This window comes from Paramormyrops kingsleyae, chromosome 18 (assembly GCF_048594095.1).
Source record: "Paramormyrops kingsleyae isolate MSU_618 chromosome 18, PKINGS_0.4, whole genome shotgun sequence".
NCBI classification, from domain to species: domain Eukaryota; kingdom Metazoa; phylum Chordata; class Actinopteri; order Osteoglossiformes; family Mormyridae; genus Paramormyrops; species Paramormyrops kingsleyae.
This window is the reverse complement of record NC_132814.1, coordinates 25,876,872-25,897,182: the sequence shown is the minus strand read 5'-3', so window position 1 is coordinate 25,897,182 and position 20,311 is coordinate 25,876,872. Positions and strand designations below refer to the sequence as shown.

The 20,311-nt window shown below is 43.3% G+C and overlaps 2 protein-coding genes across 4 annotated transcripts; both read right to left on the bottom strand.

Moving 5' to 3' along the window:
* Positions 1–58: 58 nt before the first annotated feature.
* Positions 59–13,604, bottom strand: zbtb17 (zinc finger and BTB domain containing 17). Of its 3 annotated transcripts, none has more exons than XM_023831348.2 (15): positions 13,416–13,604; positions 11,912–12,182; positions 11,673–11,837; positions 10,060–10,428; positions 9,883–9,972; positions 8,377–8,585; positions 7,920–8,062; positions 7,504–7,804; positions 6,219–6,306; positions 6,034–6,150; positions 4,684–4,804; positions 4,472–4,602; positions 3,128–3,412; positions 2,413–2,502; positions 59–2,107 (listed from the first exon to the last, which is right to left on the bottom strand). In XM_023831348.2, exons 2-15 carry the CDS (start codon positions 12,114–12,116, stop codon positions 1,722–1,724), a joined length of 2,700 nt encoding a protein of 899 aa, XP_023687116.1. In that variant the 5' UTR covers positions 12,117–12,182; positions 13,416–13,604; the 3' UTR covers positions 59–1,721. The 3 variants fall into 3 exon arrangements, with proteins under 3 accessions (XP_023687116.1, XP_023687114.1, XP_023687115.1); XM_023831346.2 differs by having other exon boundaries at positions 10,060–10,431; positions 13,416–13,603; XM_023831347.2 differs by having other exon boundaries at positions 10,060–10,431; positions 11,912–12,154; positions 13,416–13,603.
* Positions 13,605–15,275: 1,671 nt separating this feature from the next.
* hspb7 (heat shock protein family, member 7 (cardiovascular)) lies at positions 15,276–18,550 on the bottom strand. The gene is made up of 3 exons (XM_023831349.2): positions 17,828–18,550; positions 16,686–16,819; positions 15,276–15,994 (listed from the first exon to the last, which is right to left on the bottom strand). Exons 1-3 carry the CDS (start codon positions 17,898–17,900, stop codon positions 15,824–15,826), a joined length of 378 nt encoding a protein of 125 aa, XP_023687117.1. The 5' UTR covers positions 17,901–18,550; the 3' UTR covers positions 15,276–15,823.
* Positions 18,551–20,311: the final 1,761 nt, after the last annotated feature.

Genomic DNA, 20,311 nt, shown 5'->3' with positions numbered 1-20,311 from the left:
AAAAATGTTTTATCCATTCCTGAATTACAATAGTATCTAACACAATCCACATATGATATTTACAATGAAGAACTCATGCCTATGTATTTATTTTATTATCATTTCATAAGGATATTTGACCACTACAGATATATACCTGGCCCTCAGGTACATTCTAGACATATCCTGAGATATACTTCTATGTGACAACTGAAAATTCCATACATCCAAAACAAAGTGCAATTCTGCATTTATTTAGTGCACTGTTAATACAATAAATTGTCAGGCAGTATAATGGGCTGGGAAAGGAAGAGTCCATTTGAACATCCGCCTTAGGGTATTCATGTATCTTAATACCTCTCTGATTTATGCATTAAGGGCTGAGTGTCATCTGATAGGCAACCCTTCACAAACATGTTCAGGTTCACTTCAGGTGGATCTGTACCTTCAAGTACCTTAGCATCCAGACAACCACCTACCAACGCACAGCAACATCACAGCCTTGGCTTCCACTTACAAATCAATTTATAGACCAAACTGTTTTGTCCAAATTAGTGGAAGATACCAGATAAAATTCTACTATTTATGTAAAATATCACTGCTGAATTTGAATAATATACATAGCATCATACTTGCTCTGTTTAATCCGGTCGAGTTTAAAATTTCAGATTCCCTACACAGGAAATTGGACCCTGAATGTGATTCAAAAACTATTTTGGGAAAATATGATCTGTCAAACATAGAATAGTTAAACATTCTATGTGACAACACGTGATTTAAAAAAGTAAAGGTTTAATCATTAAAATGCATTAAGCACACTTAAGTTTGATGGTCAAAGTACTGAAAGAGAGAAACTGTGTCCGTGGATTTCCAAATGCATCACTTCTTGTTAGGCCATTTAAAGGTATGGATGTAACATCTACCTTTATCTCAATTAATCTTTCTTTGTCTTTGCATTGGGGTTTGGTTCAGAGCAATGAAACACAGATCTCCGTCCACCACACAGAGTCAGTGGTAAGCCTCACTTCTCTGCAGGGTGGCACTCAGCCTGCCCACCAAAGGCTCTGTCACACAGACAACGCATACTCACCGAAGCCAGGGGCAATAGGGGCAATAAGGGCAATAGGGGCAACCTGAGCACGTCTCACCGGCAGTATGAAAAGAAGTTACTTTTAAATTAGCCTGTCAATGAATAGGAACTGTAGTGGAGTCAGACAAAAATATACACTTAAGTTTTACCCACTTTCTTCGATTCTCATTATCCCCAAAGGTATTCTCCAAAGTCAATTAAAAAGCCGCAAATAAGAAACAGGGATACCTTCCTGTTCCTACACAGGTTTACATTTAAAGTGAGTGTGTTTGGAGGAAGAATACAGCGTCATGACAAAATTAACTATGTCTTAGGTGAGAATTATACAACAGTTCATTAAATCGTGTTGGCTACTGCTACAACGAATGAATGAAAATGCGGTGTTTAAACGGTGGAATAAGCAGCTTGAGAATCCATGAAGGAGGGAAACAGCTCAGCAGTTAAATTCTGATTCCTAATTCACATTTAACTGAGGGTTGCATGGCACTGTCATGTTGTGATGCACAGATGATGGCTAAATATTGTTTTACCCACCATTACAAAAATGGCAGCTGCTTTCCTGTGGCAGCAAGCCTGCCAGCACCGGATGACATGCCAGTCCTCGATACCCCGGGCGCTCTCTGCAAATGCAAGCTGAACCTTCAGTGCTACTTCACTCTTCCTGGTGGGCACACTCCATCTCCACAGTCTCTGGCTCAGCCAGCACCCCAGGCTCAGTTCCCGGAGCCCCTTCTGTACCTTCCCTCGGGGCCTGGGCATGTGCAGCCTCATCGCCCCCTGCCTCCACCTCCCCTTCCACCTCCCCTTCCACCTCCCCTTCCCCCTCCCTGGTGCGGAACAGCAGCTGGCCGCCCTGCAGGACCTGCTCAGCAGCCTGCCAGGCGCCTGCCCCCCCGTACTGCTGGTAGAAGTCGGAGTCGGCCTGGAACATGACGAGGGCCTGAGCGGTGTGGATGCGCACATGCTGTGCCAGCGAGCTGGCATCTGCGAATTTCTCCCCACAAGAGTCGCAGGCGTACAGAATCTGTGTGTTGGGGTCTGGAGGCAGCGGTAAGGACAAAACAGACACCGCAGGGTCAGAATTTTGGCAAAGCAACTTAGCATGCACAGCAAATCTGTTTCAGAGGTGACGGAACGTATACATCCATCCTATATTTCTTTATTTCCTTTTCTACTATTTGCATGCCCTGTTTGGGAATAGGAGATAAAGGATCGGAATGAGTATGTATGAATGCATCATCAAATTAATGTGTACATACTTGCATACGTTTCTATGAATGCAGGTGCTTTTGCAGGTACCCCTGAGTGAAAATGTGTGCATGCATGTTTGAGCATGTCCCTACCAGCCTCCTGTACTCGCTCTACAGCCTTGGTGATCTCTGCTTTCAGGGCCTCCGTCTCGTCGGCTGACACAGACGCTGCCACAGGCACCACTGAAACAAAACACCGTTAATAAATACCAAATATCTCAATATAGGCAGCAAAATTCTGTACATTCATTTACACAAGTTCATAGATACAAACTTTCTTCATTTTTCTCTCATCATCTTCTATCTCCATTACCAATGTTCTCTCTGTTAACCCAGGGTGTTACTCTATACCAGGGGCGCCCAACTCCAGTCCTGGGGGGGCAGAGCCCTGCACATTTTTGGGTTTCCCCTCATTTAACACACCTGATTCAGCTCCTTGTGCTAATCACCACACAGCTCTTAAGCTGAATCATTTATGGTGGAACAGGGAAAGAACTAAGATACATAGGGCTCCGGCCCCCCAGGACTGGAGTTGGGCTCCCCTGCTCTATACCAATAACACAAAGATTGTACTTGTCGTCTTGGCAAGACTGCTCTTGCTAACTTGTCTCCCAAGAAAGAATTTTAGGCACAGAATCATGGGATTGGTCTTATTTGGGGAACTGGTCTTCAGCAACGGAAAATGATGTAAAATGGGGACACGAGAACTCAAGTACAGTCAAGTATGCTTATTGAGAGTCACCCTTTGTTCTCATCCTCCAGCTGCTCCCATCTTACCCCCCCCCCCTCTTTTACAGAGCTTACTGACCTGTCAACTGAGCTACAGCACTGGCGGCAAGAGCCTCGGTGGCCAGAGTGACGATGTCGTCAGTGGTGACGGTGACTATGTTGACCTCGCTGTCGTCCAGCTCCGAGGCCGGTGTGGAGCTGACGTGCAGCTTTTCCGTCTCTCCGCCCCCGTCGCTCTCATCCCCAGCCACCACCAGCTGCTTCATGCCAGCCTTGCCCTGGTGCACCGTCTTGACGTGGGAACGCAGGTTGTCCACGCGATTGAAGCCCCGCCCACACTTGTCACACAGAAATGGCTTCTCACCTGGAAAGCGGCAGGGACAGAAAGGAGAAGTAGAGAGAACATGCAGAACATGCTGTAGTATAGGGCTGGACAATGTGCAATATTAATACCAACATCGCATGTTATGCATGTGCGATTCTTAATTCGCCAGTCAGCTAGATTAAGATCAGGCTTTTCTTACTTTCAATTCTGTATACAGACATTATAGCAAAGTTTCACTAAAACATTTTTGCTCTGTCATAGGGAAAAAAATTATCAAGTTTTGCCATTTTAATCATTATTCTTTTTCAAAATTATCTAGGATACTGTATGTTTAAAAATCAATTTAAAGTTTACCTCCACTGCTTTTGCATGAGTACTGCATGCGTACTCTGAGACAATCATAATCATTTTCATCCTTGCTGTTTAAATCACTCCTAGATGGGTTTTTGAGAAATTTATATTGAACTCCTTTTTTTGTTATATAAATACCACAATATTTATTACAACAAAACCACATTGATATATTTAGAAATTTTCAAATACTGTACTGCCGTAGTATATTATCCAAAATACTTTATTTCTTTTTATGCTATCCAGACTTCTCGTTCTTCTGACCAGATCACAGTTAAAGCCTGAGTCACTTCCTTTGTCCACGCTTCCATTATTATTTTTATTATTCATTTTTTTTCATTTATTGTACTTTTCTGAGTTCGTAACTGTTTTCAAGGCCGTGGTTTTATTGAGCTTCAGATGCAGGTCATTTGCATAACCATTCGGCAAAGAAAGCATTTCAGGTCCCACCCTAAAGTATCAAAGTACCAAAAAAGTACTCCACTGGCACTTTTGGTACTGGAACTTTTGGTACGGCTGGTTACCCTAACTGAATGGCCAGTTGAGCGTTTCCTTTCTGTTGTCAGAAGTTGATATGCCGGTCCTGGATCAATCATATGTTTGGCACAGTTTGCAGTTTAATGAGTACGTGAAATAAACATTTAAATCTAAGAAAAAAAATCATTACAGAGAATCATGATCTCAATTCTAAGCACATTTCTTTCAGAAACTGCATGCTTGAGTACAGGATATACAAATGAAAATTACCTGTGTGGATAATGATGTGTTTCGACAGGTCTCCAACGTTGACGAAGGCTTTGTTGCAGACCTGACATTTATGAGGTCGGATGTTGTCATGGTGCCTTATGTGATTAGCCAGTTGACTAGACTGGACAAACCTAAACAACAAGAAGAGAAGATAGACTGACACACTGGACCCCAGAAGGCTTTAAAGGTGTTTTCTAGGGACTTCCACTGACCTTTTTCCACATCGATCGCAGACATACGGCTTCTCTCCAGTATGCTGTCGGACGTGGGCGATTAGGGAGCTAGCCTGGGTGAAGCCTTTACCACAAATGAGACACTGACAAGGCTTTTCTCCTAGAAATCACACAGAGACACATTAGGCACCCAGAGAATCGACCGTGAATGCAAAATATACAGCCACATCACTGTATACTACAATCGTCAGTAAAAATAAGGAACTTAAAAGTTTAGTCAATTTTATTATGTTGAGACATGCATTTTATTTCAACGAAAAATGCTTGTTGACTAGTATGCCAAGTGCAAATTATTTGGTAGATAAAACTTTGTATTTTTAAGGACCCAGCACTGAAAGCACAATGCATTCACAAAAGAAAAAAAATTTATCATGTAATTATGAGATCTTTTCTCATATGAGATCTTTTCTTCAACTCATCTTATGAGAATAAAGTTAAAATTATAAGGTGTCTAAAGAAAAATAATGGAGATCTTGATCTCGTAATTACGAAATATTTTTTTATGATCCGTGGCTCCGCCCACCGCCCCACTCTGTGATCCGTGGCTCTGCCCACCGCCCCACTCTAACATATTAGCATGTAGTGAACTTGAAAATGAAAAGTAAGAAATGAAAAGTCAAACTGGAAAAAGAAAAGACAAAAAGGGTTTTTAATTTTATTTTTAAATTTTTCACATCTGACTCATAAATGAGTGCAAAATTAAAATGCAAATGGTGCTATTTCATTTAAATTTTTGCAGGATTTTTGAGCACAGACTTTGGAAACTAAATGGCAAATTGGAGATTGTATTTTCTTTTTATCATTTTCCATTTTCATTTTATTTTTTGCAGAAAAAACCTCCCATACCGAACGGCCGTTCGTAACTTGAAAATGTTCGTAAGTCGTTATTCAACATCATTTTAAGGGTATACACAAGTACAAAGAGCTAGGATGCTGGGAGTACGCACGCTACGCTGCTGCATGGTGGGAGTAGCGGCTAGAGTCGTACTAGGCGGAATTGGCGTGCAGAAAAAAAACTGATGTTGCGGTCAGGAAGTGGGAGCCCAACGAACACAATTTGGACTAAAAGTCTGTCTGTATGTCTGAAAGTTCGTAAGTTGAAAGTTCGTAAGTAGAGGAGCGTCTGTATTTTAAAATGACTAAACATTCCAGATGTTGCAGTTACATTTCCATATTACTGTATCCTACACCCCCTACATGAAAATGAGTGGTGACACAACACGGGAATAATCTGTGTTGGCAAATAGCCATAAGCAACTGTGCTGATGATATGAGCGTCTCTGCTGGGCAGTGGGCAGGCTCAGGCTCTACATGCAGTGCCGGGCTCACCAGTGTGGATGCGGACATGCCTCTGCAGAGCCCCAGGGTCGGCAAAGGCCCTCTGACAGTGCATGCAGGTGTAGGGTTTTTCGCCGCTGTGCACTCGCAAGTGTCTCTTCAGGTTGCCTGCACAGACCACACAGTGACATAACCAGCGGCATCATCCACACCCCCCCTTTGGGAACGACTCATACCCGAGGTGGTGAACTGCTTCCCGCATTCTTTACACTTCAGGGGCCCGTCTGTGATGTGGATCTTTTGGTGAGCCTTCAGGTTCCCCAACTGCAGGAACACAGAGTAAAACAGGGTTTTACAGCATCCCTGCCAGTGCCAGAAGAGAGGAGTGGAAGAAAAACCATTTCTGGACAGGAGATGGTTGAATCAGGTATCCTTCATTAACAAACACACCAGTGAGCCCTCTATAAGTGGACTCAAACATCGTTTTTCCACTGCACAAATTATAGTACTTTTGGTATTTTCGCTTTTCCACTGACTTCCAGTGAAGTTCCAGTACCAAAAGTTCCAAACCAGCTGGGGAACTTCGTTGGTACTTCAGTACTTTGGGGTGAGACTTGAAACGCTTTCTTTGTCTATTAGTTATGCAAATAGCCTGCCTCGCAATACAACCGCAATCTTAAAAAAAAGCTGCGAACTCGGAAAACAACGATAAACTAAGTAAAAAAAAATATATTATTGCGATCTGGTCAAAAGAACAGATAAAAATGTTTCAGTTAAACTTAAACTGCCTGCGCTATAATGTCCACACAGAATTTAAAGTAAAAAAAAAAACACCTAGCTGACTAGCAATGCAAGAATTGCATGTGCCTAACATGCAATGTTGGTATTAATATTGTACATGGTCCAGCCCTGTAATATAATATAAAATACCATTTTTCGATTTCAGTACAAAATAACACGCCTCGCCTTTGTGATGTTATTCGGCGCCAGAACTAGTTCTTACACCAGTGGAAAACCAACGCCTTGAAGTACCATACTTTTGGTGCTTTCTTGAAGTACCAAAAGTACAGTACCTGGTCCAAGTGGGGACAGTAAATACAGCAGATCAGGTGTTGGGAGGTGTGTCATTTGGTCAGCTGTCTATTCATGCCATTTGGACCCTACGGGCTAGGTGGGCCGGTCACATATCAAAGGGAAGGAATACACTGGCCCAAACTGAGGAAACACCTCGCATTTTTGGCATCATCACGCTTTAAAAATCACTACCCGAATATTGGCAGTAATGTTTACAATCAAAGAATGTTTCAAATATCATACACTGGATGATTAAATAAGTAACTGGAGCAACAGTTGAATAAAGTTCTGCAATTTGTAAAAATTGGATGTGTTTCCGCAATTCTCGATACTATTGCTCAAGGTCAGTGGGAGATGAGAGGCAGTTCTCGTGGTTGGAAGAGCCTAAAAAACATACGTCCTGTTCAGCTTCCACAGAGGCAGGAGTCAGGCGTGCGGTGGCCTCACCTGGTTGAAGCGCTTGTCGCAGTGGGGACACCGGTGGCCCTTGTCAGTGTCATGAGTCTCCAGGTGGCGCATCTTGGCGGTGGGGTCGGAGAAGGCCCGCTCGCAGTAGTCACAATGGTAGGGCTTCTCTCCACTGTGCACCAGCTGATGCCGCTTCAGGTTACCCGAGGTGGTGAAGAGCTTGCCGCAGTCCTCGCAGCTGTAGCGCGCCTCGCCCGTGTGCCGTTTGCGATGCAGGTTCAGCAGGCTGATCTGCCGGTAGCTCTTACCGCATGCTGTGCAGCTGTACGGCTTCACAGGACTGAGCCAATCCAGCCATAACCATTCGATAAAGGGGACATTCCATATCCAGTCTCAATTTGTACAAAACACAAACAAAAAAACCAAGTGGCACGTGCAAGCAGTAACGCACTAACCTGTGCGTCTTCTCATGAGCCTTGCAGGCTGCCGGATCAGAGAAGGCTTTCTGACAGTCCCGACAGCTGAACGGTTTCTCGCCTGTATGGATGCGGATGTGCCTCTTAAAGTTCCCAGTGTGTGTAAACTTCTTCCCACAGTCCTACAAAAATTATCAACAAGCTTAATAAAAAAACAACACACACATGAGCCAGGACACACTTTCACACATATTCTAAAACAAAATCAGCGGTTAGTGAATTAAATCATCCGAATGAGTTATGCAAACCAAAATGCACACTGACAAACCTTTATTTCAAGCAACAAACGCATACTGTATATTTCTGGGCAGATGTGAATACCAACGATCACAGGAAAAAACCGGCAAAGACGAACAGACTGTTACAGACCAAAATGCATGCACAGGAACTCACAGGTAAACACACAATCTCCACACAAATGGCCGGGGCTCCTCACCTCGCACTTGTGGGTGATAGAGCCATAGACTCGAGACTCACTGCGGTCTGTAAAGGGCCCCGACCGCAGCGCCTTCCCTTCGCTTCCGGCCTCTTCCCCCGTAGTATCCCCCTCTTCCATCTCCCCCCCCTCGTCGCCCTCGTCCTGCTCCACTTCCACATCCTCCTCCTGCTCTCTCGTCACTTTGATCCCCTCACCCGAGTCAGAATCTGCAGTGGAAATGCAGAAGAGAAACATATGTGAATAAGAAGCTAAAAAAGAGAAATATTCAAAACGATGTCTTACTGCATGTGTGTGCAGTGTTGGGCAGTAACTAGTTATATGTAAATGCGTAACGTAACCAAATTGCAAAATAACCATAATTTGTTACAGTTGCTGTAAAAACATAAGTAATTAAATCACAATTACTAACCCAAAATGTTGCTGATTACAAAGGGGTTACATCCAAATATATCATTTTTGGTAAAAACCTCATATGTAAAATATAACATTATTTTTGCGGCTGTGCATCTTTTAATCGTGCAGAAATGCCCTCTTATGGCATATTTCCAGACAATGCAGGTCCGCCTTAAGTCTTTGGGACATTTCTGCTTTATTGCCTAATGTAGCCATTTGTTAGAAAAGTAATCAAATAGTAATCACATGTAATTGATTAAATTACTTTGATGAAGTAATCAAAATAATTACATTACTTATTATGTTTAAACAGGGTAACTAGTAATCTGGAACCTATTACATTTTAAAAGTAACCTTCCCAACACTGTGTTTGTGTACAAATATATCATCCGTGTCATAAAACGCAGGTATAAGCAGAAATAGCGATGTACCGGCATAGATTAACAAACACTAAAATGCATCGGAGGACTTCCCTGCGCTGTCAAAAGAATTCTTACAGAAATGATCAAGGTCAGGACTCTATATTGATCGAATATTAATCTGAATAAACCAAAATCAAATTATGTTGGTGACATTTGTTGAAATCATTTGCTTGAAGGTGTTGTAATGAAGAGCAAATGAAATTTAATATTAATAATAATAATAGACAGAAATACATTGGTCAAGAATCAAGAGAGAAAACTGCATTTTCAATTTTGAGTTAAAAAAAAAAAAGTGGTTCATATTTTACCCAGAATTGTGCAGCCCTAGTGAGTACCTACTAACAGTGAGTACCTACTGTACTAACACTGAACCGAGGAGGGAAAATCACAACAGACTGCCGACAGGATATCAGGCAGCCAACACTTGTCAAGGAGAGCGAGACGTGAAAAAGGCTCTCGTGTGCTACCCAAAGTTAGCTTATCATCTAATATATCGCAAACCTTAACATATGTCATTTTTATGAGACAGTCAACTTTATTTGCTTCATATGGGAGTGGTCATAATGTTCTGCCTCATTGGAATTACATATATAGTGATTCTGCAAAAAGTGTTAATGTAAATTTAAATATAATTTGAACGGTGCTATTTAAACTCAAACAAACAGCAGGGAGGTGGCGTGGTGTTTACCCTGCGAGTGGGAGTGCTGGGCAGACCTCTTGGCCCGACTTCGGCGAGTACTGATGCACGATCTCTCTGTCACAGACCTGAATGGGATTTCTGTGAAAACGACACGGATACATATGCAGACGCTGTCCCAAGCAGATACACATGCGCTTAGACACGGAGGAAAAATGAGAAACTGACTGGGTGCGTAATCAGCGTCGGTGGGGTCATCCTGAAACTCTGGGACTTCTTTGGCTGCCTCTGCCTCCTTCTCTTCGGCTTCCACCAGCCTGCGAGATGAGGTGCGGGTTCCTCTCCGCTGGGGGGGCTGGCTAGGCTGTGGTGGTGACGAGGCTTCAGCGGGAGGGCCCTGGGGCTTGGCGGACTCGTCCTCTGGGGACCCATGGTCCTCAGGCGGGGTGTGTGTTGCAGGGCTGCTCTCGTTTGCGGAGGCCTTTAAGTCCTCCGTGCGGCTCCCCTGCACCTCCTGCCCGGATCCATCACGTTGAGTACTGGCCACCTCCCCCTGCATCGCTGTCTCCGGAGGGTCCAGCTCCTCAACTCTGTCTGCTTCTAGGAAAGGAGATTATATGACAGAGCCAACAACTGTGTTTTTTTGGCCAGTGTTTTCCTACCTGGTCCTCAGGGACCGCAGACAGTCCACATTTTTGCTCCCTCCCAGCTCCGTGTCAGACAGTCCACATTTTTGCTCCCGCCCAGCTCCGTGTCAGACAGTCCACATTTTTGCTCCCTCCCAGCTCCGTGTCAGACAGTCCACATTTTTGCTCCCTCCCAGCTCCGTGTCAGACAGTCCACATTTTTGCTCCCTCCCAGCTCCGTGTAAGACAGTCCACATTTTTGCTCCCTCCCAGCGCCGTGTCAGACAGTCCACATTTTTGCTCCCTCCCAGCTCCGTGTCAGACAGTCCACATTTTTGCTCCCTCCCAGCTCCCAGCCAAACAGAACACCAAATACCAGGTACGGTTGTGTTGGGAGCTGGGAGAGACCAAAATGTGGACTGTCTGGGGGTCTCTAAGCACCGGGTTGGGAAACACTGTTTTAGAGCAATTAAGTCATGTTAATTTTATCACTGATTGATATATTTATTTATTGGGCTAATTAGAATATTCTGTGAACACTGTCTATTGCGCTAGTCGGAGTTTTCAGTATCTAATGTCATGCTGATGTCTAACGTGATGTTCACATCTGCCTAAGTTTATTGCTGTGGACAATGTTGATTTCAGCTTACCCGCCATGCAGTACTGAAAGCAAATTCCACCGACCACAGTCATGTGATCATTAAAATGATTCTGACTCTGATCATAGCCTGGTTACGACTATAGGGCCAGCAACACAGGTTAGGTAGGTAGAGAAAGAAACTTTATTTACCCTGTTGTGTTGCTTACGCCAATAAACAGCGCAATCATTGTTCAAACAGAAGCAGCATGTTGGTTCAGTCAGCAGATTTCCGCCTCCCCTCTGTTTTTAGAGTTTGAAAGTTCTACCTGTATTGAGTAGGTCTCTTACAGGTAACTACGGTTTCCTTGTACAGTCCAAATACATGCAGGCAGGTAAACTGGCATCTATAAATTGCACATTTGAAAGTGTGTGAGCGTGATAGACTAGAATAGGGTGTTTCCTGCCTTGTGACCTGTGCTGCCTGAATTGGGCTCCTTATACTGAACAAACAACTGGAAGATGGATGCATAAATGGATATTAGAAACACTGCACATGTTATTTTTTCCAATGTCAGCAACAAATTCAACGTAGCACAACATGTATCACAGGTGCATGCGATCTGCTCCATACATACTGGTAGCTTGGTATGGCCCTGGGATTGCAAAGGAACGGTAGGCAGAGCAGGCATTGACGATCTCCTGCATCTGGAGGAAGGTGGCTACAGCCAGCACGTCCTCCACATTCTGAGGGCCCAGACACAACTTGGCTGTGTACATGAACTCCAGGATCTGCCCCAGTCCTATGGTGGATTGCAGAGAGGTCATTCATAATGAAACACTTAAAGGGAGGAGGAGGGGCGACCAGAAAGCACACCTGCGGCATTGCTGATGTCCAAGTGTACAACATCCTTCTGGTCCAGGAAAAGCGTGCGGAAGTAGGCACTGCAGGCAGCCAGCACGGCCTTGTGGGCTTTGAAGTCTACGCCGTCCACCACAAAGGTGCAATCACACAGCAGCCCTTGTTGGCGTTGATGGTTCAGCTGCTCTAAAACCTTCCCACTGTGCCAGGGGAAGTCCATCACAAAGGCAGGAGACCACAAAGGCAACAGCAGCCAACCTGCTCGCAGAGCAGAATGGGAGACCTCCTAAGCAAAACAATCACAAAACAGATTATACTGTAGAGCAAGAATGTGCTTCTAGTTTAAGCCACTAAACAGAGAATATTTTGAATTGAAAGGACATAATACGCCACTTCTGGTGAGGAATCAGCCAGAAATCCGAGGTGTAGTGGTGGGTATACCCAGGTATACGGCGTAAATCCACCACTACAAAAATGGTTTTACCATGTATCCACCTAAAAATTGCCAGAAATGCATCTCAGTCAGTGGAGAAGTTTGTTTATGTAATAATCGGAATCAGAATCAGAATGCAATTATACAATATTAACAGAAAACGCACCCCCAAGACACCACTGGCTGAGAGAGATGCATAATAACTTATGGTTTATTATAAAATAAACATTATGCAAACATGACTGCTTGTGAGTAGTATGTGAAAGAAAATGATTGTTTTGCATTTTCCTCATTGTCCCTTTGTTTATTTAACAAATGACACTTAGACAAACGATTTTTATATTATTCATTAACATGCATAATAATCCAATCTAACACTGTAACACACAGTACCAAAAATGTGTGTTTAACTTGGGCAAAAGTGTTTTTTTCTGTTCCACATAGCCTGCGGAAAGGTTTTTTTCTCCCCCTATATCTAATTAGTTGTGTAAAGTTTCCAGCTATATCACAGGTATTCTAATGGTAAATATTTAAAGTTTCATAAAAGTGGATTCATGTTTATGTAGTTGCAGTAGATACATTACAACTGCATTATCTGTGAATAAAATTAAAGAAACAATGCGACACACAAACATTTTGATCGTAGGGTGTCAGTTTGCTCAATGGTTAGTTTAATTAGTGTTGTACGAATTTATGTTGGTGCAGAAGAAAAACATCATTTAGCTACCTAGCTATAGACTAGCGTGGCAATCAGGAGAGGGCGGTGGAACTAGAAAACTATTTATGTGATTAACTAGCAAAATACTCTAAAGCAAAATTCGGCATGCTAACTGAAACGGGCACGAAACAAAAAAGACAAATCAACATTTCTTCCAAGGAGTATTTGGTTGACGATGCAGCGTATTGATTATGTATCCTCTATCCCTATATTCACTCTATCCGGGATTAATTCACCGTGCCTAGTCAAGCCAGATTCGGACAGGCAAGATGGCGGGCGTGCAGAGGCCTGCGCCCCCAAATTCGTCCTTTAAGCCCTGTCCTACTCTGGATATTTATTAGTGCGTACTGCAGACTATTTATACGTACCTGGTAATATCCCAGTAACTGGGAAAAGACGCTTCCAGATGTCGATAGGATGGCTTTTTAAATAATTGTATTCCCACGCCGTTCGTTCCGTCCAATCGAGTGATTCGGTGATCGATCTCTCTTCTCAGGCTCGATTCACCGCCATCTTCCTCTCTCTGATCGATTGATAGTGGCCGGTAGTCTATCTGTACGCATGCGCGGTTCCTGTTACGCAATAGTGACGTTCGAAATGCAGCACGTCGCGGATCGCTTTACCCAGCTCTGGGGAATGTGATTTAATTACAAGTTAAGGACTATGTATTTCAGTACCAGGACAGATTGCATAGTGTTAACTATTGCTAGTTCCTTCGTTGACTTGTGACTTTTTCATGGCGCTATTAAGTTACCGTGTTATTTGTTTAAATGTCGTAGTTTAACATAGATTTGGCATTCACGCAGGAATACTATCGTTATTTATGGGCATTTTAATGAACATAAGTATGAAGTACGTGTGTGTGTTTGTGCATGCATAATCCATTGTTTGCCCGCTGAATATGTAATGTTTTGCAAAATGAAATTGCTATTAATAATGCTTCGCAGTCTTACACAGTAATGGTTTCTTCTACATTCATGGTTAGCCTTGGTGGGGCTATTTTTAGAACGTGTTTTCAGTTATATCAATGACTGTCGTCTGTGTGTCCCTGTAATGAAGCCAGGATTACAAATGTCCGGATTTTGATAGAAACTGAAAGCTTTCCCCAATAATTTGGTGTTTTTATGGTCTCAATGTGGAACATTTTTGCCCAGTTTCTCCAGCACTTTCTCATTTTGCCAATATATGATATTATCAGGACACTTAACATTAGACCATCTTCTACCCGCTTATCCTGGGAAGTCTCATGTGGGGCCCAGGAGCCAATCCCAGGCTGCACAAAGCTCAAGGCTGAGCTACACTGGACGATATGTGAATGTATTATATCTAAAGGATAAATACATTTGAACTCCACAATTACTCATCTGGTGTACTTATGTAAAATTCAGGTATAGGTTCTGATCGCTGGTATATCACTCACTGTTAATGCAGAAATAAGCTAAATTACCTTGTTATAAGCTAAATATACACGAAACAATGATAAAAATGTGAGTTCTGTTAATTCCCACCGTACTGACTTTTTTCTATTTTGTAACTCGGTAATTTCATAGATCCAAAGATGCATAGTAAAGGTGAAAATCCGGTGTTTCATGTTAAGTGCAGTGCTGGTCGACCCTTCAGGCGACATACAGGTGGCTGCCCAGTGCCGTCTAATGAAAGGCAGCAGCGTAGCAAAGCTAATCGTTTGGCAGCACATGGCCTTTGACCTGCACTGGCTGGGTGCTCAGCTCAGCGCCACCTAAACTGTCCTGCCCTGTTCCCCGCCATTCCGGAGTCCTTTTGCATCATGTTCCTGGAGGAGATTTATAGAGCTTTTTTTTAATTTGCGCAAAGTATATAATGCATTTTTATTTCACTCCTGCCTTGTAACATGTAACATCTGAGTGGTAGAAAAGGGTGTTGGTGGACGTGGTGAGCGGATGATACAAGGCCTATTAATAGGAGTTGGTACGAAGATGGAGAACCGGGAGAAGCTTGCTGACAATGTGCGATATAGGTTTCTCAAAATGACAGCTAATAAAAAGCAGACTGCTCAGGAATGTGGTCTTCCTGCCCCCCAAACACACACACACAGGCAGAATTACTGTCATACACATACAAGCAAATGCGCACAGATGGGGTCTTGATGTCTGACAATGACCAATATTTTCAGCTGTTTAATATGAGGACTGAATTGTTCCAAAGAGAAACAAACTTTTTGTTTACAGAAAACAAGTTATATTCATGGGTAATCTATGGCTTTTTCTTTATTTCAGTTCTGCGGAACACACCTTTACTGATTTGGATCAACAAAGTCCTTAAATATTGCAGGAGCACCAAGGGTGAAAACAGGGGCCACTTCTGGTCTGACCTTGGTCTACTCTGTAGTAACATGCAACTAATAAACTTTTTAAATGTTACTTTCTGTGAAGAAGCTACATGTTTTTATGCGCCGTCATGAGTAAGGCCTTAATCCACGGAAGCAGATGCTGTATTACGCTTGAGCATTTCTCTCCAGATATCCTTATTGTGACTTTTATATCTGAGCATATCTAGCTTCATTAACAGTGACCAATAAAAAATAGTAAAGCCAGCCAGAGTGAGGATCTCCAGGCTAACGTTTGTAATCGTATATGAATCATGTATGTATATGAGACAAGGACCAGGCAGTAGTACGACGATTTGCTGTAGAAGATGATGATAAGCAAGCAGGACACTGGGAGTGGGCTTAGTGTGAAGAGGGAATTAATAAGTACAGGGGCTTCAGGAAGGTGTGATGTGAAAACGAAGCAGGACTTCAGATTTTCGTCTCAGTGCGAAAGGTCTGAATAGGCTCATGTTTGGCCCGGGCCTTAACCGTCAGGGCACCATCACTGCCAAGTGATGACATCACTGAGGTGGGGTCTACGTCTTCTGGTAGCTGGCACTTGTGAGTGAAGGTGTCCATCACTGTGCCATCTGCTGCCAGCTGGGTCAAAGTGAAAAGGGTGATGAATGAAGAGAGGATGGAGAATCAGAGGGGGAGGGGGATGTTTTTGGATGAAAGATTAACAGAAAGAAAGGACCATGAATGGCAATAAAATAAACAAAAAAGAGGTATATGCTTTACAAACAGCTATTAATGAATTTTTTTCTCCATTTTATGCATTTAGACAATGGAAGAGACTTTTACTTTATTCAGAACCTTATAACAATCCCAGAAATATGGTCTCTCTCCAGAATCTCCTTATCGACAGTCTGTCATTCCCCTTGCACTTGGAGTCACATCTCTAGACCTCACTTCCTCCGTGCTACATCCATGATTGGTGAAACCACTGTACCTAAACCCTGAAAATTACAGTCTAACACATAATTATGTCATGCCTATGTCAACTGCTGAACAAATATACTGTATAGATTTACACATTGCTCATGATGATCATCGGAGGTGGATCGTTCAGGTCCAGAAAGTAAAAATCCAGATTTTGTTTCAACCAACCAGTTGAGTACTCTGTGACTGTGACTCTTTAAACTCAACTGGTTGGTTGAAACATAATCGTAGTCTTGATTTTTATTTTCTGGACCTGAAATGTCCACCTCTGATGGACATATATTGCCTGCTAATGGAACTAAAAGTACTGTAAATGGAACTAAAAGTACTGTAAATGGAACCTGCTCACCTTCTCGGCCCGGACCTCAACCTGGTTGTTTGAGGTCGTAACGATGACATCCTCTGGTGAGAAGGCACTGACATCTACAGTGAACAAGTATGTGTCTCCCACAGTCCTGATCTTTCCTGCAGTTCCCATGCAGCCTGTAGGGGGCGACCAGCAACGCTTGTGTTATCGCTGTTCCTCGTCCTTTTGGCATTTCCCTTATGATGTCTGCCTCATATGTAAGCACATAAAATGCACCTGTTTCAAGGTTTACTGGAAGAAATGATACTGGAAAAACTTGCGCTGTGATTTATTGACCAGTTTAGCCAGCTTCTCGTTATATTTTTGGCTCATATTGGGTTATACCAGACAGTCACTCATTCATAAATCACAATATTCATTAGCATAGAGGGTTTTCAAACCTTGTTGCTTCCATCCTTAAACCTGACATTAGAAAGGATTTTTCAGTTTGGTTAAATGTAGCTACCGAGCTACAGGCTAGCATGGAAATTAAGAAAGGATAGTGGAACTAGAGAACTATTTATGTGATAAGCAAAATACTCTAAAGCAAAATTATCTACAGTCAATTTATTATTTTTCCCCTCCTGGCAGTAAATATACCTTTAAGGACCATGTCTGAGTAAATATCTTGCTGCTGCCTTCTTCTTCCCCTATGTGTCAATGCAGGACTGTGTATCACTGGTCACTAGGCAACAGCCCGCTTAAGCGAAAGCCAGGCGTCCCTCTGGTAATTCCCCATAGGTGAGGTCATTGCACTGGCCTGCTACCAAGCATTTCCTAGCTTGCTAAAACGACTAGTCCCTCCAAGGCTGTTCCCCTCACCAGCACTCTGGAATATGTATCAAAACGCTATAATACTCAGCCACTGTTACATACTACTTAGCCACAGTAACAGATAGCACTTGTCTCTCTTACATTTAGTAAATATTTCCAGTATTTAACTGACGTCAATCTTTTCATTGCCATGAAATTGAGTCCTCTCAACCTTCACTTACGGCAGCATTAAAACATATGTCATGACATCCTGTTAATATTCACTACAATACAGACTTGCTCTTGGGATTAGTGGCCTCAGTCCTGTGTTACATGTGCATGACAAACCCAAACAGAATTTAACAAACCCTGAAATAATCAACAACACGAACCCAGCGTGTCCTCATGAGGTGGCCGCATGAAAGACCCAAAGTCCCCAGCAAAGATTCCTCTGCCCTTCTCCATGTACGTTGTGGTAGACGATGACAAGGAAAAAGAAAAGGTGGACGATGCCGGGTAGAAACTGTGCTGCGATCGGAAAACAGAGGAGTTGGTTGCAGTAATGGTTTAAAGACGCAGTCCACCTGTGGTCCTTGTGAAGAAGAGATGTTTTGCAGTGGAGGTGACAGGCAGCTGAGGTAGAGAGGAGTTCAGTCTCAGATGACGCTTTTCTGATCTGGTCCAAATGGCTCCAAGAAGACTCAGCTCAGAATAAACTCCACAGGACTTGGTAAGTCCTCTCTTTGTTCCCCAGGGCTCTCTTCACGGCCTCCCTCTTTCTGTTCTCTATGTCCGGTTCTCCTTCTCTTTTTATCTTGTCTCTGTTGCTGTGTCTGTCCCTCTCCCTTAGCTTACAGTGCTTCCTCAGACAAGGTCAGTCTGTCATGCTTTTATATTGTCTGCGTGACTGATGAGCTTCTAACCAATATTTGTGAGTTGAGTAGGGGAGAGAGAGAATGTGTGTGTGTGTGTGTGTGTGTACTCTGGGAGTTTTTTAGGATATCTGAGTGCTATATTTATCACGTAAGAAGGAAAAGAGAGACTGTTAGTGACTGGAAAAGTTCTGTGCAATGAGGACTTGAAGTGGATGAGAGTGTCCTCACAAAGACACTCAGAAGCAGAGGAAGAGGAAGCAGAGAGAGGAAGAGGAAGCAGAGAGAGGAGTGCACAGGGTTCAGCAGTTGGCAGGTTCTGCATTCCAAGCACCACACAGCCCCTACACCACATGTTTATCAACCTCTCGCTATGTTACATCCCTCTGTCTGCATTTCCCCAATTTAGTTAATGGTTTAGAACATCCAGGGCAGAAATGCTAAATCGTCAGAAGACACTGGCTGACAAATTCTGCATATAAAACAGATAAGTACCAAAAAAAGAAAAAATGATGTTGAATGAGGGCGATGGTGTCATTTCCATTCTTGAGGAACTTGTAAAACAGTCTGGGGTGGGGGGGGTATTGTAATGACAGTAGGACCAAAATAAAAGGATGGAAAGAATGTTATGGGGTTGGCAGGGGAGGGAGGACACTGGAAAGGACGGATTATGCAGCATTTGTCAGGAGACAGAATCTCTTAGAGATGAACTGCTCTCTTACAGCCCTCCTCGCTTTCTTCCATCTCAAGGAGCAGGTTACTTGTTAGTACTCAGGGTAGAAAGAACCACGGCAGGATGCAGAGCTTTCTCTCCTATAGAGCTCCTCAGCTGTGGAATAGGAGTTGTCAGATTTAAGGTGGTCTGGGCAAAATGTAAGTGAACGAATATGAAGTCCATTTAAAGTGTGGTACCTTAAATCCGGCAAGCTACCCCGATAAGCCAGTAACCCCGCTTCATAGTACAGGCCACAGGCATTTAATGAAGGCTTGACTTATCTCGGTTCTGACTTGGTGTTTAATCAGAGCTTGACCTGCCCCATTATTGTTTATGCCGCAGCTACACAGTGTCCTGCCCCGATTGCCCGCTCCTTTCGTGTGCCACGCCCCCTCGTTAACCCTGTGTGGATTCCCCGTGTTTATCAGCTGTTCTCGATCGTTGTCAATTAGTCCATTGTATTTAGTCCGCGTTTCCGTTTGTTTCCCCAGTCCGGTCATTGTAATGTCGATCTGCTTGTTGTCGGTTCCTCCGTGTTCGCTCCCAATAAACCCCACGTTTTCCCTGATATTCCGTCTCCTCGCTTCTGCTTCCCTGGTCAGCGTGTGACACACAGGAGCTCCACACGCTGACCTGTTAATCATCTGTTCTTCACATTTTTATGTTATTACTGCACTTACAAAATCTTGCAGGAAGGCTGATGGAATTGTCAACAAGCATCCAGTGTTGGACTACCCACAATCACAGAAGTCACCCTTATTGTGCATTCTCATTCTGTGGCAGTATTTCATTTAGGATATTTGACATTTGCTGGTGCTCGTCTTTTCATTAAACAGGACCTGTTGAACACCTTCCTATTTGTCAGAAACATGTAGGTTGTGTGCAGAAACAGTCCTGCAGCCTGTCTGTTGAACTGTCAGTATTTTTTGTCACACAGGGAACACAGTGCTCTGTGCTACAATCAGGCTGAACTTTAAAGTACTTCAGTAATCATCTAAATCCAGTACAGCCACTCACAGCCCCTGCACACAGCCGGGCGTGGCATGTGTGAGCATGAGTGAGCTTCTATTCTTTGCAACATGAGAGTACATTTGTGTGTGTGTGTGAGAGAGAGAGAGAGAGAGAGAGAAAGAGAGACAGAGAGACAGAGACAGAGAGAGATTACCAGCTCTAAAATGTACTGTATATAGGTACTGAGAGTGGTTTAAAGAAAACACAGAGGCTCTGAGGGTGACATTGCAGTAACATTGGTCAATCACTATGAAGGGCAAAGGCCCCAAGAGCAGAGA

What these genes read in the sequence shown, in the direction of transcription:
- hspb7 (XM_023831349.2), bottom strand. Translation starts at nt 17,900, where the DNA reads ATGGAGAAGGGCAGAGGAATCTTTGCTGGGGACTTTGGGTCTTTCATG. An exon ending in ACCTCATGAGGACACGCTGG is followed by an intron (nt 16,820 to 17,827) that starts GTTCGTGTTGTT and finishes CGCCCCCTACAG; the next exon opens with GCTGCATGGGAACTGCAGGA. An exon ending in TTGAGGTCCGGGCCGAGAAG is followed by an intron (nt 15,995 to 16,685) that starts GTGAGCAGGTTC and finishes ACTTTGACCCAG; the next exon opens with CTGGCAGCAGATGGCACAGT.
- zbtb17 (XM_023831346.2), bottom strand. Translation starts at nt 12,116, where the DNA reads ATGGACTTCCCCTGGCACAGTGGGAAGGTTTTAGAGCAGCTGAACCAT. An exon ending in GAAGCAGTTCACCACCTCGG is followed by an intron (nt 6,151 to 6,218) that starts GTATGAGTCGTT and finishes TGGTCTGTGCAG; the next exon opens with GCAACCTGAAGAGACACTTG. An exon ending in ACACATCATTATCCACACAG is followed by an intron (nt 3,413 to 4,471) that starts GTAATTTTCATT and finishes GCCGCTTTCCAG; the next exon opens with GTGAGAAGCCATTTCTGTGT.